The following is an 18910-nucleotide window of genomic DNA, read 5'->3' on the forward strand; positions in this document are numbered from 1 at the left end:
CCAGTAAGGGGCCCTCACCTCTTCACTTTGGCCCAAGGATACCAGTGACACTGCCCTAAGGTTGGTGCTGTTCTTTGGATGAGACTGTGGAGACAGAGGTCTTATCTCTCTGTGGTTACTAAAGATGTCATGGCACTTATGACATGAGTAGAGGTGTTGACCCTGCTTCTCCTGGATATATTTCCAAGCATAAGCATGTAAATCCAACTCATTATCATAGGCTGGATGGAGACCAATATCGTTTTTTTTTTTTATATTGCTGCATGTCTCAAAATATAAGAATGAGACCAATATATGTATTTTGCTAATCATAATTCCTGTCTCTGAAATTACGTTTGTGTGTGTTGTAGGAATAACCAATACTCAAAATCTCTGTGTGTGTGTGTGTGTGTGTGTGTGTGTGTGTGTGTGTGTGTGTGTGTGTGTGTGTGTGTGTGTGTGTGTGTGTGTGGTAGAAGTAATAGTTGGCCATTATTTCTTTGAACATCTCAGTTTGGGCATCAGCCACTGAAGAAACCTGTCAATCAAAAACCACAGGAGAATAAATAGTATTATAAACTGGGTGGTTCGATCCCTGAATGCTGATTGGCTGACAGCCGTGGTATATTTAAGCAATAAGGCACGAGGGGGTGTGTTATATGGTCAATATACCACACCTATGGGCTGTTCTTAGGTACAACACGACACGGAGTGCCTGGATACAGCCCTTAGCCGTGGTATAATGGCCATATACCACAAACCCCCAAGGTTTCTTTTTGCTATTATGAACTGGTTACCAACGTAATTAGAGCAGTAAAAATAAATGCTTTGTCATACCTGTGGTATACGGTCTGATACACCACGGCTGTCAGCCAATCAGCATTCAGGGCTCGAACCACCCAGTTTATAACAGACCATATACCACGGGTGTGACAAAAACATGTATTTTTACTGCTCTAATTACGTTGGTAACCAGCTAATAATAGCAATAAGGCACCTCGGGGGTTTGTGGTATATGGCCAATATACCACGGCTAAGGGCTGTATCCAGGTACTCCGTGTTGCGTTGTGCATAAGAACAGCCCTTAGCCATGATATATTGGCCATATACCACACCTCCTCGTGCCTTATTGCGTAAGTTTGTACTTACACATCAGATATCTGCTCTTTCTCTGCTACCTCATTCTATTTCTCTAATTCTCTAGTCTAGTATTCCCTGGTTATGTTCCACTTCTCCCTCCTCTATTTCCTCACCTCTTCCCCAGACTCTTCTTTTCCTCTTTCTTGTCCTCCTCCTTACTTTCTCCAACATTTCCCATCTGTTGCATCTTACTGGCCTTCTCTTGCTTCACTACTTTTTTGGCCTTGCCCTTGTTTTTCTTATTGACCTTCCCTTCCTGAATATTTTGGACAAGGAGATAAAGTAATGTAAGCTTATAGGTTTTCTCTTCTCTTGAGCTACGATACCTAGAGCTATGCTATACTATAGAAGGACTTATGCTATACTATAGAAGGACTTACAGCCAATATTCCCTTCTTGTATTTCCTCTCACCTGTGGGGCCACTCCAGCCATTTCCTGGAGCAGCTTCCTGCCGGACTCGCTCAGGTTGGTGATGGGAGCCAGGCGAGGGCTGTGGCGGTATGGGAAGTTCTCTGTTCGGGGCGGAGCGATAATGACAGGGCTGAGAGGAGTCAGAGGCCTTGGGACATTTACTGGGTAGGGAGAGCCTACAGCAGAGGGCAGGGCCCGTAGGGCTTCAGCCAGGGTCCGGTGTGCTGAGGTCACAAGAGGAGAGAGACCATTCTTGACAGATACAGGACCTGAGTCCTTCCCTGGGCTCTGTAGGACCAGAAAGTAAAGTAACATATCAGGAAAGTGCTATGTTCAACACAATCTGTAGAAATACTTTATAACTACTCTATACATATTGCAGATACATGACTACGCTCAATAAGTAATTGTCTGCATCATTTCCAATCCCCCATGTATATATATATATATATATATATATATATATATATATATATATATATATATATATATATATATATATATATATATATATAAAAAAATGTAATATGCAGAACTTACCAGGAAGTCTGACTCATCGAAGGAGTGGAGAGACAGATCATCATCCTCGTCCATAACCTTCACGTCAAGCTTGGTCACCTTTCCATCCTCAACTTTCAGCGGTGGTGTCCTCCTTTCATGATCCTCATCATCACACTGTGTATCAGAGTCAACTAGTCAGAGACCATCCTCCTCACAGTGATGTCACTCAACAAAGACATGGACGGTAGGGTACAACTCTTTTACCTCCGATTCACAGTCAGTGAAGGAGTAGATGGAAAAGCCATCAGAACTGGAGGATGAGGTCACATCATATTTTCTCTCCATCAGCCGAGTCACCCTTCCAGACTGAGGAGACAGAGAAAGGCATGTACTCATGGCAGCCATAGAATACACTGGCATTGACCCTCAAGGAAATGTAGAATATGTAGGCAATCCAACATGGTTGTACAAGTAGTGAGTAATACATGGGTAACTGAAAATGCAATAAATGCAACTCCCATAACATTAGGGGTGGGTCTAAAGACCTTCCATAGTATAGGATTCTTTAGCATCTAGAATGGATGATTGTCAATTCAACCAAGCCACCCAAAATGGCCATATGAATCAACAGATTGATCTATCTGTTGTGTCTCTATGGGAACAGCAGAGATGACCTGGCTGAGAGGCTCTGGATTGATGCTCCATCCATCCCCAGATGTTTGGTCCTGCCCATAGCTCACAATGATTGGCTGTTAACAGTAAAGAATGCATTCAACACTGCTTTGCTCATTTTGGCCTTGAATTGTGTATCAATAAATAATATAAGTACTGTTATGTGGTTGAATTTGAATGTGACTTACATATTCCTAGCATGCAATGACTACATCAAGCTTGTTTTGGTTGTTTCAGATGATGTTGTGCCCAATAATGTATTGTGCCATTTTGGAGTCACTTTTAATGTAAATGCGAATAGAATATGTTTCTGAACACTTCTACATTAATGGATACTGAACAAAAATAAACGCAACACGCAATAATTTCAAAGATTTTACTGAGTTACAGTTCATATAAGGAAATCAGTCAAATAAATTCCTTATGGGGCTGATTCTATCAGATAATGGAAATTAATAGTTCCAATGGTTTAGTAAACCTGAGCGCTATTGCAAAAGATTTCTCCAAAACCCAGACTTTTCACATGACTGGTCAGGAAATAAATAATGCTGCTGGAGGTAGCAGTGAACTTAGTGAGCAGTAAATCTCTTGTTTAGTCTGAACATACACTGAGTATACAAAACATTAAGAACACATGCTCTTTCCATGACATTTACATTTTAGTCGTTTAGCAGACGCTCTTATCCAGAGCGACTTACAGTAGTGAATGCATACATTTTTTCTCCGTACTGGTCCCCCGTGGGAATCGAACCCACAACCCTGGCGTTGCAAACACCATGCTCTACCAACTGAGCCACACGGGACCAGGTGAATCCAGTTGAAAGCTAGGGTCCCTTATTGATGTCACTTGTTAAATCCACTTCAAATCAGTGTAGATGAAGGGGAGGAGACAGGTTAAAGAAGGATTTTTAAGCATTGAGACATGGATTGTGTACAGTGCATTCGGAAAGTATTCAGACCATTTCCCTTGTTCCACATTTTGTTAGTTGGCGAGAAGAAACGCAACAAGCTGTAACGTTGATGCAACACTGTCCTCTGTCTCAGTTATTTCTGTCGTACTATACTTTTTTTTTACTTTCATTTTGAGCTACTACAATGAGTTTCGACCGTATTGGTTGTTCAGATCTGCTTACAACTGTCAAAGTTGGTAGGGGAAGGGGTGTGTTGGGGTTACCTATTCCTTTCCCAACTGGTAGTCCTAGTGTGTGTGGTGATGTCAATCGTAGTGAAATTGCACGGGAAGTTCCTTTAGTCAGTGGGGACAATGCAGCTTCTCATGGTCATCATGCAGTCAACTCACCTAGGCCCCAGGTTGTTAGCACCTCCACTCCTAAACCCAATGATGATGCAGTGCTAATAGGCCAGATAAGTACCATAGTCCAACAGATAGGACAGCGTCTAGTCCAAGTAGTCGCCTATAGAAAAGTCAAAGAACCAAAGACCCACCACAAACTCAACAATAATGGCGCTGGAGGAGATGGCTGCTATTGTGTGTGTTTTGTCGCGTTATTTGTAACTTATTTTGTACATAATGTTTCTGCCACCGTCTCTTATGACCGAAAAGAGCTTCTCGATATCAGGACAGCGTTTACTCATCCCGTACTGGAAGAAGATTTTTTCTTTAACGAGTTGGACGCGAAGGATTTACTCCAGAAACCCGACAAGGCCCTCATCCCCATCATTCGCAGGAGAAAGAGACAGCGATATAAGGGATGTAGGTCTTGGTCCCTTGTAAGGATCTGATGGCGAGTGGGTAATCTGCCTTTACCATCGGTCCTATTAGCCAACGTACAATCATTGGATAATAAAATAGCCAAACTACGAGCACATATATCCTACCAACGGGACATTAAAAACTGTAATATCTTATGTTTCATCGAGACGTGGTTGAACAACGACATGAATAACATACAACTGGCGGGTTTTACGCTTATTCGGCAGGATAGAACAGCCGCCTCTGGTAAGACAAGGGGTGGCGGTCTATGTGTATTTGTAAACAACAGCTGGTGCACGAAATCTAAGGAAGTCTCAAGGTTTTTCTCACCTGAAGTAGAGTATCTCATGATAAGCTGTAGACCACACTATTTACCAAGAGAGTTTTCATCTATATTCTTCGTAGCTGTCTATTTACCACCACAAACCGATGCTGGCACGAAGAACGCACTCAATGAGCTAAACACGGCCATAACCAAACAGGAAAACGCTCATCCAGAGGCGGTGCTCCTAGTGGCCAGGGGATTTTAATGCAGGGAAACTTAAATCCGTCTTACCTAATTTATACCAGCATGTCACATGTGCAACCAGAGGGGAAAAAAACTCTAGACCACCTTTACTCCACACACAGAGACGCGTACAAAACTCTCCCTCCATTTGGCAAATTTGACCATAATTCTATTCTCCTGGTTCCTGCTTACAAGCAAAAACTAAATCAGGAAGCACCAGTGACTCGGTCAGTAAACAAAGTGGTCAGATGAAGCTGATGCTAAGCTACAGGACTGTTCTGCTTCCACAGACTGGAATATGTTCCAGGATTCTTCCGATGGCATTGAGGAGCACACCACATTAGTCACTGACTTCATCAATAAGTGCATCGAGGCAATCGTCCCCAAAGTGACCGTGCATACATACCCCTTCCAGATGCCATTGATTACAGGCAACATCCGCACTGAGCTGAAAGGGTAGAACTTCCGCTTTCAAGGAGCGAGACTATAACCCGGAAGCTTATAAGAACTCCTGCTATGCCCTATGATGAACCATCAAACAGGCAAAGCATCAATACAGGACTAAGATTGAATCGTACTACACTGGCTCCGACACTCGTCGGATGCGGCAGGGCTTGCAAACTATTACAGACTACAAAGAGATGCACAGCCGCGAGCTGCCCAGTGACACGAGCTTACCAGACAAGCTAAATTACTTCTATGCTCGCGTCGAGGCAAGCAACACTGAAACATGCATGACAGCATCAGCTCTTCCAGACGACTGTGTGATCACGCCCTCTGTAGCCGATGTGAGTAAGACCATTAAACAAGGCCACAGAGCCAGACGGATTACCAGGACGTGTAGTCTGAGCATGTGCTGACCAACTGGCAAGTGTCTTCATTGACATTTTCAACCTGTGCCTGACTGAGTTTGTAATACCAACATGTTTCAAGCAGACCACCATAGTTCCTGTGCCCAAGAACACTAAGGTAACCTGCCTAAATGACTACCGACCCGTAGCACTTACGTCTGTAGCCATGAAGTGTTTTGCAAGGCTGGTCATGGCTCACATCAATAGCACTATCCCAGAAACCCAAGACCCACTCCAATTTGCATACCACCCCTCCTGTACTCCCTTTTCACTAATGACTGCATGGCCAGGCATGACACCAACACCATCATTAAGTATGCCAATGACACAACAGTGGTAGGCCTGATCACCGACAAGACAGCCTATTGGGAGGTCAGAGACCTGGCCATGTGGTGCAAGGACAACAACCTCTCCCTTAATGTGATCAAGACAAAGGAGATGATTGTGGACTACAGGAAATGGAGGACCAAGCACGCCCCCATTCTCATCGACAGGGCTGTAGTGGAGCAGGTTGAGAGCTTCAAATTCCTTGGTGTCCACATCACCAAACTATCATGGTCCAAACACACCAAGAGTCGTGAAGAGGGCACAACAAAGCCTATTCCCCCACAAGAGACTGAAAAGATTTGGCATGGGTCCTCAGATCCTCAAAGAATTCTACAGCTGCACCATCGAGAGCATCCTGACTGGTTGAATCACTGCCTGGTATGGCAACTGCTCGGACTTTGACCGCAAGGCACTACAGAGGGTAGTGCGTACGGCCCAGTACATCACTGGAGCCAAGCTTCCTGCCATCCAGGACCTCTATATCAGGCGGTGTCAGAAGAAGGCCCTAAAAACGATCAAAGACTCCAGCCACCCTTGTCATAGAATGTCCTCTCTGCTACTGCACGGCAAGCGGTACTGGAGCACCAAGTTTAGGTCCAAAAGACTTCTTAACAGCTTCTACCCCGAACCCATAAGACTCCTTAACAGCTAATCAAATGGCTACCCAGACTTTTTGCATGGTAACCCTGTTTTTAGTTTCCAGAAAATAACCGAAGCAGAGGTTCTAGCTGCCCTGTGTGCCATTGATACTAAGAAATCCTTAGGCGCTGACAATTTAGACCCGTTCTTACTTAAGTGTGCTGCACCTATCATTGCTGGTTCAGTGACACACATTTTTAATCTAACATTAAGCACAGGAAATATCCCTAAGGTGTGGAAAGCAGTTTTTCTTCTGCCATTACATAAGGGAGGTGACGGTAGTGATTTGGATAACTATCGACCCATCTCTAGGCTCCCTTGTCTGGCAAAGATCCTAGAATCTATAGTCAACAAACAGTTACAGTCTTTTCTTTCTGCTAACAGTATTCTTAGCACCAATCATTCTGGTTTTAGATCTAAACACAGTACCACATCGGCCACTATGCTTGTTGTAAATGATATTGCAAATGCCTTAGATGATAGAAAGCACTGTGCTGCGTTGTTTGTAGATTTGTCAAAAGCTTTTGACACTGTAGACCATGCTATCCTTTTGAGTAAGCTGTCATCTATAGGAGTGGGCACTGATGCCTGCCGATGGTTTTATGACTATCTTAAAGATAGAACTCAGGCCGTCATGGTCGACGGGGTCAAGTCTGACCCCTTACAGTTACTTAAAGGGGTCCCTCAGGATTCAATAATTGGCCCACTATTGTTCTCACTTTATATAAACAACATTGGTGATGATGTCAGATATTGTAAATTCCATTTATATGCAGATGACACAGTGATGTACTCTATTGCTCCAACAGCGGACCAAGCTTTAATGCAGTTGGAGTCTGATTTTAGGATACTACAGGGGTCTCTTTTACAGCTTAAACTTGTTTTAAACGCTAAGAAAACAAATGTCATGTTTTTTTCTAGGTCTAAACTCTCAGTTAGAAACACTTTTGTAATCACTAGCTTGGATGGTACTCAAATCAAAACAGGTCTCTGCATATAAATATTTAGGGGTATGGTTAGATGATAGGCTTTCTTTTAAAAAACATGTTACTGAATTGGGAAAAAAGCTCAAATTCAAGATAGGGTTCCTTTACAGAAACAGGGCTTGTCTGTCCTCCGTAAATAGAAAACAAATTGTGCAGGCTACTTTTATGTCCGTTTTAGATTATGGTGATATTATCTATATGCATGCATCGGCAAACACATTAAAACCACTGGATGCTATTTACCATTGTGCACTCAGGTTTATCACAGGTGATAGTTACAAAACTCATCACTGTATCCTATATACACATGTGGGTTGGGCCTCTCTATCTGTGAGGCGAGAGCAACATGCTCTCTTGTTTATTTATAAAGCACTTCTTTTAAAACTACCTCCATATATATCATCATTAATTTCCACTAGATATACACATTTTAAAACCAGATCACAGATGTGGATTACATTAGAGACTCCTGCGGTCTCCACAGAGTTGGGTAGGACTGCCTTTAGTTCCTTTGCACCTTATTTATGGAACAAACTGCAGATCCAACTTAAGTTAGACACTCTGGTGTCCCTTACCCATTTCAAAAATGTTATGGAGGATCAATATGATGTTGTCTGTGATTGTTTCTGTTGAATTGTGTCTTTGTTTTGTATGTTTGAAATGTTCTTGTCTGTATGCCTAAAACTGTACATGTCAACATGTTTACATAGGGCACAGCCGTAAAAGAGATCCAGGTCTCAGTCTGTTTTCCCTGTTAAAATAAAGATTTTTTTAAAAAACGGTGCCCCCATACATTGGTTCTGTACCGGTAAAGCCTGTATATAGCCTCGCAATTGTTATTTTACTGCTGCTCTCTAATTATTTGTTACTTTTATTTTAATTATCTATTTTTTTACTTAACACTTATTTTTCTTAAACTGCATTGTTGGTTAAGGGCTTGTAAATAAGCATTTCACTGTAAGGTCTACTACACCTGTTGTATTCGGTGCATGTGACAAATAAAATTGTATTTGAGATGACCTTTTCTGATTAAACAACTTGTGTTAAGGATCTGTCACAAACTACATACATACCGTTTCAGTCCTGGCCAAACAAGCTGTTGAGGTAGTCTTTATGACGTACATAATGCTGAAAGGAGAAAAACAGAGGAGAGGTCATCATCATAGAAAAGACTCTAACCTGCCTGAAAGGCTATAATAATATTTCATCAGTGTACTGTATGTACATGCATAAGGACAAATCTGACATTAGGCCACTTTGGGTTACAAAAACATCTGCCAAGTTTTGATTTTGGGGTGAACTACAATACAAGTATTATTACAGTGCACCAACAGTGAATAACACTACACACTCAGTCACTCACGTCTATATATGCACTGTTGCTATTCCTCCCCCTCCGTCTCAACCTTGAGTGCAAACACACAGCATCATAACACAGTAAATGGCTTGTACTGTATGAATTCTGCTACCAAGTCAGTGACCCTTATTTGAGCTAGGGGTAAAGCATTTTGACTTCAGCGGGTGCGGGTCACTGGCCTGCAGGGCTCCTTGCCTTTGTTGAAGTCTGGTTTGATGGTAACCACTTCATTTCCATCTGCTCTTATCGTGCACAACAAGCATTCCTTCTCCTTTTGGCCAAGTCTGAGGAATACAAGAATACAATGCCACTTTTCAATTCCTGAATTGGAATGTACTTCAAAGTTATTACATACAAAGCAGTGTAATAAGTGCATAGGCTACATAGTGGTTTTTCCCCTTGTGCTACTCACTTACCCGGTGGTCCCAGGTCCCCCATGATGTGCATGGTCTGTACAGGTGTGTTGACCACGTGGCTGGTCTTCACAAAGTCCTCCGAGGGCTCCCAGGAAATCAGCCTGGACTTGGGGAAGGTGCTGTCACTGCAGACCAACAGAATACCACAAACACGTTTTGCATAAAAGGGTAATGTGAACATACCGGTACACTGTTTGTCTTCAAAGCAGCACATCACACATCAATGTTGCTTCAATTACATTCACTTTAATAATAATTCACTTTGGTGAGTAACAGGGACCTACACTGGCTGTCTGTCCTGTCGTCTGTGTCTGACATTGGCCATCCTATGTGCCAGGAAGGTAGGGTTGGACTTGACCTGCCTCACCATACTCTGGGAATCCTGTAATGAGTATATCAAAAACAACTTTAAAACACTAACGTTTCTTTGGGACAGAAACAAGGTAAATTCTTTGTTTTGAATAATGAAATTGTCACGTCTGCTCCCGCTCCCCCTCTCTGGAGCACGAGGTCGCCAGGCTGCTCATCATTACGCACACCTGTCACCATCGTTACGCGCACCAGCGCTTCATCGGACTCACCTGGATCACGTCATTGATTGCCTCCCCTATATCTGTCACTTCCTCAGTTTCATTCCCTTGTCTACATTGATGTCGTTTTGTTTCTCTTGTCCAGACTCTGTTCTTCTTTAGTTTCATGTCTATTTATTAATAAATCCTCACCCTGTACTTGCTTCCTGTCTCCCAGCGTCTGTGGTTATGGAACCGTTACAGAAATGGAGATTCAGTAGAAACCCACCCCTTCCCAATTGGTGTAGCAGTCAGAATCGGTGTAGGTGAAAATCCTGCGGTTCCGTCTGCCCCTGGTCCGCTCCAGAGCCATGATCTCTGTGTGGTACTGTCTCTCCAGTGGAGTCTGGTATACTGACTCACTCTGGAACAAAACCACTTCATATTACACACACACAGACACACACAGACACACACAACTTACTATGCAAAATCAAACTATCCTAAACAGTAAAGTCTTATTTGTTATAAGGACACTGGTAGAGGACCTACCTGACTGAACAGCTTCTCCTGCCAGCCTACCACCAACTCCTCCTCATCATCATCTCCGGCTGAAAACAAAACCAAGATGTTCTGGTCCATATCTAGCCACCACGAAAATAACATCTACTCAACTAAGAAGCATATAACATCTTTCTGTATCAAAACATCTAACATCTTTCTGTTTCAAAACATCTAACATCTTTCTGTTTCAAAACAGTGTTAATACCTGATTGAGCCTGTGAGTTGAGGGTGTCCAGCTCAATGACTCCCCTCTCCTGTTGAGTCAAAACCTGCTGCTGAAGGTGTTAGGAGAGGGCTGCTGTGGAGGTGAATCTCTGAATATGGATCCTGTAACACCATTGTAAATATAAACAAGGTAAACAGGATTCTAGCTAGCTAAATAACATGTTTTCATGGCAAACTCAGGGATCAGGTCAAGCAATATACTGGGTGTTTATCATCATCTGCTTTGAGAGCTAACGTTAGCTAACGACATTGTCTTGCTTTTATGGCAATGCAAGGAATAAAAGCCACACAAAGGCCAACTGCAACTTACTTAATTGTAAGGTTTTTAACAGCATCTCGGGAACAATAGGTAGCCTCTCCGGTGTCGGTGCTGCAGCCGTCTGCCATGTTGTAACGTTAGGAACTTTATTGATGGCTAGCTAACTAGCTAGATTAGCAACATACACACAAACGCGCAGCAAGCAATTGAGACAATTTTGTAGCTAGTACTTTTCACAAGCGTCTGCTCGTTGCATGGTAACAACAGTCTGCCTGCCTGGTTGGGTTTCTGGCGAGCAATCCAACTATTTATTGGTTCACTACCGCCACCTACCGTGGGATCCAGTCCAGAGCAGCAGAATAAACCCCCCCACTGATAACAGGTAAGGTAATATCAGTACAATAATATTCCCTTGCTGTAAAAAGTTTAAGAACCCCTGATGTAATTAATTAAGAGAAAAATCTGTCTGACACAAATAATTGCAATTTAAAAAGCTTTATTGGAAATACACGTTTCAAACAGCACAATTCAAGTACAGATGAGTGTAGCTAAATCAGATACATGCTAATTTAGTTTAAATGTGATGCAGTCCTCCAGTCCCAGTTCATTTGCACTCTTTTGACATGCTTCAGACCAGATGCATGCTCCACTTCAGTGTACAATGGTCCTGAATTTGCATATCACAGTGTTTGAAGCTTCTACATTCTGCATCTCTCTGCTGTCTTTCATCTGAAGCCATATCCTCCAGGGTCTAAACAGGTGTAGATTTCCATCTCTGTGTGGGAGACCAGATATTGCAAGGAGACCAGTAAGGGGCCCTCACCTCTTCACTTTGGCCCAAGGATACCAGTGACACTGCCCTAAGGTTGGTGCTGTTCTTTGGATGAGACTGTGGAGACAGAGGTCTTATCTCTCTGTGGTTACTAAAGATGTCATGGCACTTATGACATGAGTAGAGGTGTTGACCCTGCTTCTCCTGGATATATTTCCAAGCCTAAGCATGTAAATCCAACTCATTATCATAGGCTGGATGGAGACCAATATCGTTTTTTTTTTTTATATTGCTGCATGTCTCAAAATATAAGAATGAGACCAATATATGTATTTTGCTAATCATAATTCCTGTCTCTGAAATTACGTTTGTGTGTGTTGTAGGAATAACCAATACTCAAAATCTGTGTGTGTGTGTGTGTGTGTGTGTGTGTGTGTGTGTGTGTGTGTGTGTGTGTGTGTGTGTGTGTGTGTGTGTGTGTGTTAGAAGTAATAGTTGGCCATTATTTCTTTGAACATCTCAGTTTGGGCAGCAGCCACTGAAGAAACCTGTCAATCAAAAACCACAGGAGAATAAATAGTATTATAAACTGGGTGGTTCGATCCCTGAATGCTGATTGGCTGACAGCCGTGGTATATTTAAGCAATAAGGCACGAGGGGGTGTGTTATATGGTCAATATACCACACCTAAGGGCTGTTCTTAGGTACAACACGACACGGAGTGCCTGGATACAGCCCTTAGCCGTGGTATAATGGCCATATACCACAAACCCCCAAGGTTTCTTTTTGCTATTATGAACTGGTTACCAACGTAATTAGAGCAGTAAAAATAAATGCTTTGTCATACCTGTGGTATACGGTCTGATACACCACGGCTGTCAGCCAATCAGCATTCAGGGCTCGAACCACCCAGTTTATAACAGACCATATACCACGGGTGTGACAAAAACATGTATTTTTACTGCTCTAATTACGTTGGTAACCAGCTAATAATAGCAATAAGGCACCTCGGGGGTTTGTGGTATATGGCCAATATACCACGGCTAAGGGCTGTATCCAGGTACTCTGTGTTGCGTTGTGCATAAGAACAGCCCTTAGCCATGATATTTTGGCCATATACCACACCTCCTCGTGCCTTATTGCGTAAGTTTGCACTTACACATCAGATATCTGCTCTTTCTCTGCTACCTCATTCTATTTCTCTAATTCTCTAGTCTAGTATTCCCTGGTTATGTTCCACTTCTCCCTCCTCTATTTCCTCACCTCTTCCCCAGACTCTTCTTTTCCTCTTTCTTGTCCTCCTCCTTACTTTCTCCAACATTTCCCATCTGTTGCATCTTACTGGCCTTCTCTTGCTTCACTACTTTTTTGGCCTTGCCCTTGTTTTTCTTATTGACCTTCCCTTCCTGAATATTTTGGACAAGGAGATAAAGTAATGTAAGCTTATAGGTTTTCTCTTCTCTTGAGCTACGATACCTAGAGCTATACTATACTATAGAAGGACTTATGCTATACTATAGAAGGACTTACAGCCAATATTCCCTTCTTGTATTTCCTCTCACCTGTGGGGCCACTCCAGCCATTTCCTGGAGCAGCTTCCTGCCGGACTCGCTCAGGTTGGTGATGGGAGCCAGGCGAGGGCTGTGGCGGTATGGGAAGTTCTCTGTTCGGGGCGGAGCGATAATGACAGGGCTGAGAGGAGTCAGAGGCCTTGGGACATTTACTGGGTAGGGAGAGCCTACAGCAGAGGGCAGGGCCCGTAGGGCTTCAGCCAGGGTCCGGTGTGCTGAGGTCACAAGAGGAGAGAGACCATTCTTGACAGATACAGGACCTGAGTCCTTCCCTGGGCTCTGTAGGACCAGAAAGTAAAGTAACATATCAGGAAAGTGCTATGTTCAACACAATCTGTAGAAATACTTTATAACTACTCTATACATATTGCAGATACATGACTACACTCAATAAGTAATTGTCTGCATCATTTCCAATCCCCCATGTATATATATATATATATATATAAAAAAATGTAATATTCAGAACTTACCAGGAAGTCTGACTCATCGAAGGAGTGGAGAGACAGATCATCATCCTCGTCCATAACCTTCACGTCAAGCTTGGTCACCTTTCCATCCTCAACTTTCAGCGGTGGTGTCCTCCTTTCATGATCCTCATCATCACACTGTGTATCAGAGTCAACTAGTCAGAGACCATCCTCCTCACAGTGATGTCACTGAACAAAGACATGGACGGTAGGGTACAACTCTTTTACCTCCGATTCACAGTCAGTGAAGGAGTAGATGGAAAAGTCATCAGAACTGGAGGATGAGGTCACATCATATTTTCTCTCCATCAGCCGAGTCACCCTTCCAGACTGAGGAGACAGAGAAAGGCATGTACTCATGGCAGCCATAGAATACACTGGCATTGACCCTCAAGGAAATGTAGAATATGTAGGCAATCCAACATGGTTTTACAAGTAGTGAGTAATACATGGGTAACTGAAAATGCAATAAATGCAACTCCCATAACATTAGGGGTGGGTCTAAAGACCTTCCATAATATAGGATTCTTTAGCATCTAGAATGGATGATTGTCAATTCAACCAAGCCACCCAAAATGGCCATATGAATCAACAGATTGATCTATCTGTTGTGTCTCTATGGGAACAGCAGAGATGACCTGGCTGAGAGGCTCTGGATTGATGCTCCATCCATCCCCAGATGTTTGGTCCTGCCCATAGCTCACAATGATTGGCTGTTAACAGTAAAGAATGAATTCAACACTGCTTTGCTCATTTTGGCCTTGAATTGTGTATCAATAAATAATATAAGTACTGTTATGTGGTTGAATATGAATGTGACTTACAGGCCTTTTGTGGATCTGAGGGGTCTGCACTGAAGTAGACTGTCAAGACAGCATTCAATGTGGTTAGATAGGGATTTCTGCATTTGCTTTCATTCTGATAACTGCAGTTTGTACATGCAGAATGCATAACTAATGTGTATGTGTTATTGTTTCAGGTCGGATATGACTTACAGGCTTTGGCCTTCTGTGCACCTTGCCGGTTGGCCACAACACGGAATCAGGGGTGTTCACCCTCACTGGTTTCAACTGTCAACACAACACTCAATTTAAAATGTGATAATATAACAAAAACAGGACAAAACAAACAAATATTTGATATTTACCACATAAGGGCGGCGTCTTAAAGCTCTTTTGATTCTCTCATCATTACGGTCCATCTTTCTTTCTGAGGGAAACATTTCCATCAATTGATTGACACAAAACCCATCCTGACTCACACACAGACACACACACACAAAGATGGCATTCCAAATGGCGCCCTATTCCCTATATATATATATATATATATATATATATATATATATATATATATATATATATATATATATATATATGTTTGGAAGGAGGTGCCCCAAAAGGCCAAAGATTACCTGCAACAACCTGAGTGAAGAAAACGATTGTAGATTAAATCAAATCTGAACACAGTTTATGTAGTGAATTAATGCATGGCTACGTCATTTTATATCACAGCTTTATGACCGCGCATAAAACGTCACAAGAAAAAGGCTTGTTTGGAGCCGGACTGGTGGTCGCATCTTCTCACTGGTTGTAGCTCAATAACGAACGTGATGTGCTTATTATATCCTAATGACTGAGTAATGGTTGTATCGATGGTTGGTTGGACGTTTTACATAGATAGGCCAACATGATATCAATAGGAAGAAACCATTCCTTGCCAAATATTTTTTTATTATTTTACTTTGAGTAACATTAAGGGAAGACAATGGAAGCCGTTTACTTTAATGTGTTGTCCCTGGCCTGACACGTTTTATTTAATTAAACGGTTTTATTATTTTATTAAACTGTCAAATCAAATATATCTATCTAGCTTTCTATCTAACTCAAATGAGCTGTTGAGGACTCTTTGGTCATCACATTTCAGGCACAAGCCAGCAGGTGGAAGTGTCTTTAAATGCAGCACTGCCTTAGCGCACTTCATGATCTGCGCAACAGTAACTTTGTGGTTGTGAAAGTGATTAATCCAAATGCGGAAGTACAGTACATTTGTTTTGGTTTAGCAAGCTAGCTACTCAAGTCTTGGCTAAAGTGTTGTGCAATATTGGAGGAAGTGTCGTAACTGACATGTTGTATTGTGCTTGAATATCCTCTAGTAGTTTGACAAGTATGCACTGAGCATCAACATGATCACCCGAATAGTTTAGAAAGATGTGGTTCAGAGGTTCAAGAGTTTTACTACTGAGTTCAGGCTAAAAAGTGGCATTGTTGCTGTCATTATAGTATCATTTGTTTTGTTTACTGTCACTACATATTTCGGTATATCAGAGGATGTCTAAAGTCTTGGAACTACAGTTTTTGCCAATGGGCATGGTACGTTAGCAAGGAGGGACTGGGTGATTTAAGAATCATATGCTCGGTAGCTAGCTAGCTACTTTGTATGGGACTGTTGTAACGTTATCTAGCTTGCTACAACTTGTAGCTAACGTTAATGACGTAACATATGGTGCCAGTAGGCTACAGCAGCAAGCTAGAGCACAACACATCAATGCCGCTGATGTCTGTCAACCCGATAATTTCAGTTTTAATGCTCTCCTCTTCCTTTGCGGTACACAAGATCATCACATACTCCTTCCACCACAAGACAGTGACCCAGCTACTCTTCAGCATTGGGGTTCTGGTGCACCTCTGGTGGGATTGAGAAGAGTGTGGACACTGTTTGGTTCCTCGTGTTTCAGCTGCTCTCTATCAGCACAGGGGTGTTGTACACCCTCCTGGGGCTGGTACTGTTTGGTGCATCTGCCAAAAATCAAGGGGAGGGGTTAGTTCCTGTATCTCTCTCCCTTATGGGTATGGCCACAGTGGTTATGGTTGAGGGCTTTCTTTTTGGGGTCAGTGTACCCATGTTAGCCCTGGCTGTTTCTGGTCATCGTAACACTTTTGGTCCCACACACTGTCTTCCTCTGCATCCCCATCATCGCAGGGGGGATCTCCATCCTTACTCCAACCTTGTGGTTGACAATAACCATGATACACTGCAGTATGTTACAGCTTTAAGTGTGCTTAGTAGTGTAGTTAAGTTGTAATATGTTTATGTGCGGCGCTGTGGTCTAAGGCACTGCATCTCAGTCTACAGTCCCTGGTTCGAATCCAGGCTGTATCACATCCGGCTGTGATTGGGAATCCCATCGGACGGTGCACAATTGGCCCAGCGCTGTCCGGGTTTGGCCAGGGTAGGCCGTCATTGTAAATAAGAATTTGTTCTTAACTGACTTGCTTAGTTAAATAAAGGTTAAATAAAAATAAATGATATACTTGAAATTTGTGTTGAGTCATCATGCTGTACATAATGGGATGTTTGGTTAGGAAAATCACTGTGTCACACATTCTCCTTATCTTGCTCTGGGGAAACATGGAAAGGGCTGGCACCCACTTCTAGACATGTCTGATGCTAGGGCATCAGTGCTGGACAAGAAGATGCCTTTCAGGCTGCTGAGGGACAACTTTGGTTTTAGAAGTGTTTTTCTTTTTTCATCCGGTTGGACAAATACTCCAAACAGACTTCCCAACCGCGTCCTCATGGCCCTAAAGCACACTTTTGCCTCGTTTTGTATCACCTTTCAATGATAAATCTGGGGGGGGGACAAAAATGCAATTTCAGAATGTGGGGGAGGGGGGCATGTCTCCCTGTCCCCAGTGAAAGTTGTGCCCCTGAACATTGATGTCCTGTATGACCCTGCATCAATAGAGAAGGAAGACGGTCCACCCACCCTGAGTACTGAGAAAGCACTAGACGCATCATTTATCCTATAAGACGAGAGGTCATTAAATGAACATGATTGCTGGGTGCAAGCCAGAGTACATGATGTACTACAGTATAATGAGGAGCAGTTTCAATAGATGATCCTCAGCTGTAATTGAATACTGTACAATAGGCACCTAGTGGTCCCCATGATTAGATAGAGAATTACTGTTTAGTTAGATAAGCTCTCTGTAATCTCTCCACATTCTCTTTGGTTGCAGAATCATTTCTACCCAGTCCAAGCCTACGCTCCAGTTTCCTCCAACCTACAGGCTACCGATACCACACCAAAGACATTTGAAGGCTGGGCCCACTCCTACTATACACAGGGGAGCCCTGTTTAGTTCTCAGGTTATTATGGTCACAACCATGGATATGCCCTCAAGCATAGCTTTGGGTAAAGTCACGAACATGAACACAGCTGCAGCCACAGTCAAGGTCATGGACATAGTCATGGACACAGTCATTGGCAGACATCTGCCTCTCAATCCAGAACTCACTGGGGCCCAGTGGCTCAACATTCTCTCCAGTCTGTCTGTCAGTGCCCCCCAGAGTTTCACAGCAAACATGCCCGAGTCTGTGATGGTTCACCCAGGTGCACCTGTGTCTTTATTGACAGATTGATGACATAGAAAACTGATTGAATGACAGAGCTCTCTCATTTGTTATACATTGAAATGTTGATCAGGTGTGATTTTTGTTGTTGTTGTTGTAAGTATTGTTGGAGCTATGACATATCCAGTCAGTGTGAGGCCTGAGGTTTCACCAGCTCGTAGCGTCCCACCTGCCCTTCATGCAGGAGCTGGCCAATGAGCTGGTGTTTGTGCACACATCTCTTAAATGATTATGAATTGATCCACCATTGAGCACAAAAACAACACTTGTTACAGAATATTTTACTTAGAAATAACATCTGTCATACAAACCATGCCTGACAACATGATCCAATAAGACAGAAAAATAAAAGAACATTTAAATAAACATTTTGGAATGTCTTTTAAAAAAAAATCCCATTAGGTGATTTTGGTCAAGCTGAACTTGTCAAGCTGAACTTGTTACTGAGGCAGTACTTAAAAGGTACACGGTTTCTTCACTGATGATTTTGGTTTGAAGTGTCAATCAGACTGAATGTTCAAGGTCAAATCAATACAAGGAGGTTTTGATTGTCAGTTGATTGTAAGACCACTCCTTTTGGCTTGTACTTTGTGTTGTTCTACACATACGGTAGACAAATCTC

The 18910-nt window shown here is 42.6% G+C and overlaps 2 protein-coding genes across 4 annotated transcripts; both read right to left on the bottom strand.

The window, feature by feature from the left end:
- Nucleotides 1–256: 256 nt before the first annotated feature.
- On the bottom strand, nt 257–10688 carry LOC115148721 (uncharacterized). 3 transcript variants are annotated; one of them, XR_003866722.1, is made up of 7 exons: nt 10564–10688; nt 10301–10449; nt 9787–9884; nt 9503–9627; nt 9093–9370; nt 8803–8857; nt 2270–2398 (listed from the first exon to the last, which is right to left on the bottom strand). XR_003866722.1 is itself a non-coding variant. In XM_029690885.1 (5 exons), the coding sequence occupies exons 1-5, from the start codon at nt 2450–2452 to the stop codon at nt 472–474; spliced, it is 768 nt and encodes a 255-aa protein (XP_029546745.1). In that variant the 5' UTR covers nt 2453–2473; the 3' UTR covers nt 257–471. The 3 variants fall into 3 exon arrangements, 2 of the variants coding, with proteins under 2 accessions (XP_029546745.1, XP_029546744.1); XM_029690885.1 differs by lacking the exons at nt 8803–8857; nt 9093–9370; nt 9503–9627; ... (1 more) ...; nt 10301–10449; nt 10564–10688 and adding exons at nt 257–517; nt 1233–1375; nt 1532–1819; nt 2072–2206 and having other exon boundaries at nt 2297–2473; XM_029690884.1 differs by lacking the exons at nt 8803–8857; nt 9093–9370; nt 9503–9627; ... (1 more) ...; nt 10301–10449; nt 10564–10688 and adding exons at nt 257–517; nt 1532–1819; nt 2072–2206 and having other exon boundaries at nt 2297–2473.
- An 850-nt stretch (nt 10689–11538) lies between these two features.
- LOC115148713 (uncharacterized) lies at nt 11539–15113 on the bottom strand. The gene is made up of 9 exons (XM_029690860.1): nt 15020–15113; nt 14868–14942; nt 14697–14735; nt 14511–14585; nt 14101–14202; nt 13876–14010; nt 13394–13681; nt 13095–13237; nt 11539–12379 (listed from the first exon to the last, which is right to left on the bottom strand). The coding sequence occupies exons 1-9, from the start codon at nt 15098–15100 to the stop codon at nt 12334–12336; spliced, it is 984 nt and encodes a 327-aa protein (XP_029546720.1). The 5' UTR covers nt 15101–15113; the 3' UTR covers nt 11539–12333.
- Between the last annotated feature and the right edge of the window lie 3797 nt (nt 15114–18910).

Source organism: Salmo trutta, chromosome 15 (genome assembly GCF_901001165.1).
Source record: "Salmo trutta chromosome 15, fSalTru1.1, whole genome shotgun sequence".
Lineage (NCBI taxonomy): Eukaryota > Metazoa > Chordata > Actinopteri > Salmoniformes > Salmonidae > Salmo > Salmo trutta.

Bases quoted from the DNA above. Each gene is read 5' to 3' on its own strand.
- LOC115148721 (XM_029690884.1), bottom strand. From the start codon at position 2,452: ATGCCAGTGTATTCTATGGCTGCCATGAGTACATGCCTTTCTCTGTCT. The intron at 2,207-2,296 runs GTAAAAGAGTTG...TCTGATACACAG, and splicing joins TCACTGACTGTGAATCGGAG to TGTGATGATGAGGATCATGA. The intron at 518-1,531 runs GTGAGAGGAAAT...TTTGATTGACAG, and splicing joins TGGCTGGAGTGGCCCCACAG to GTTTCTTCAGTGGCTGATGC.
- LOC115148713 (XM_029690860.1), bottom strand. From the start codon at position 15,100: ATGGAAATGTTTCCCTCAGAAAGAAAGATGGACCGTAATGATGAGAGA. The intron at 13,238-13,393 runs GTGAGAGGAAAT...CAAAATATTCAG, and splicing joins TGGCTGGAGTGGCCCCACAG to GAAGGGAAGGTCAATAAGAA. The intron at 12,380-13,094 runs GTGAGGAAATAG...TTTGATTGACAG, and splicing joins AAGAAGAGTCTGGGGAAGAG to GTTTCTTCAGTGGCTGCTGC.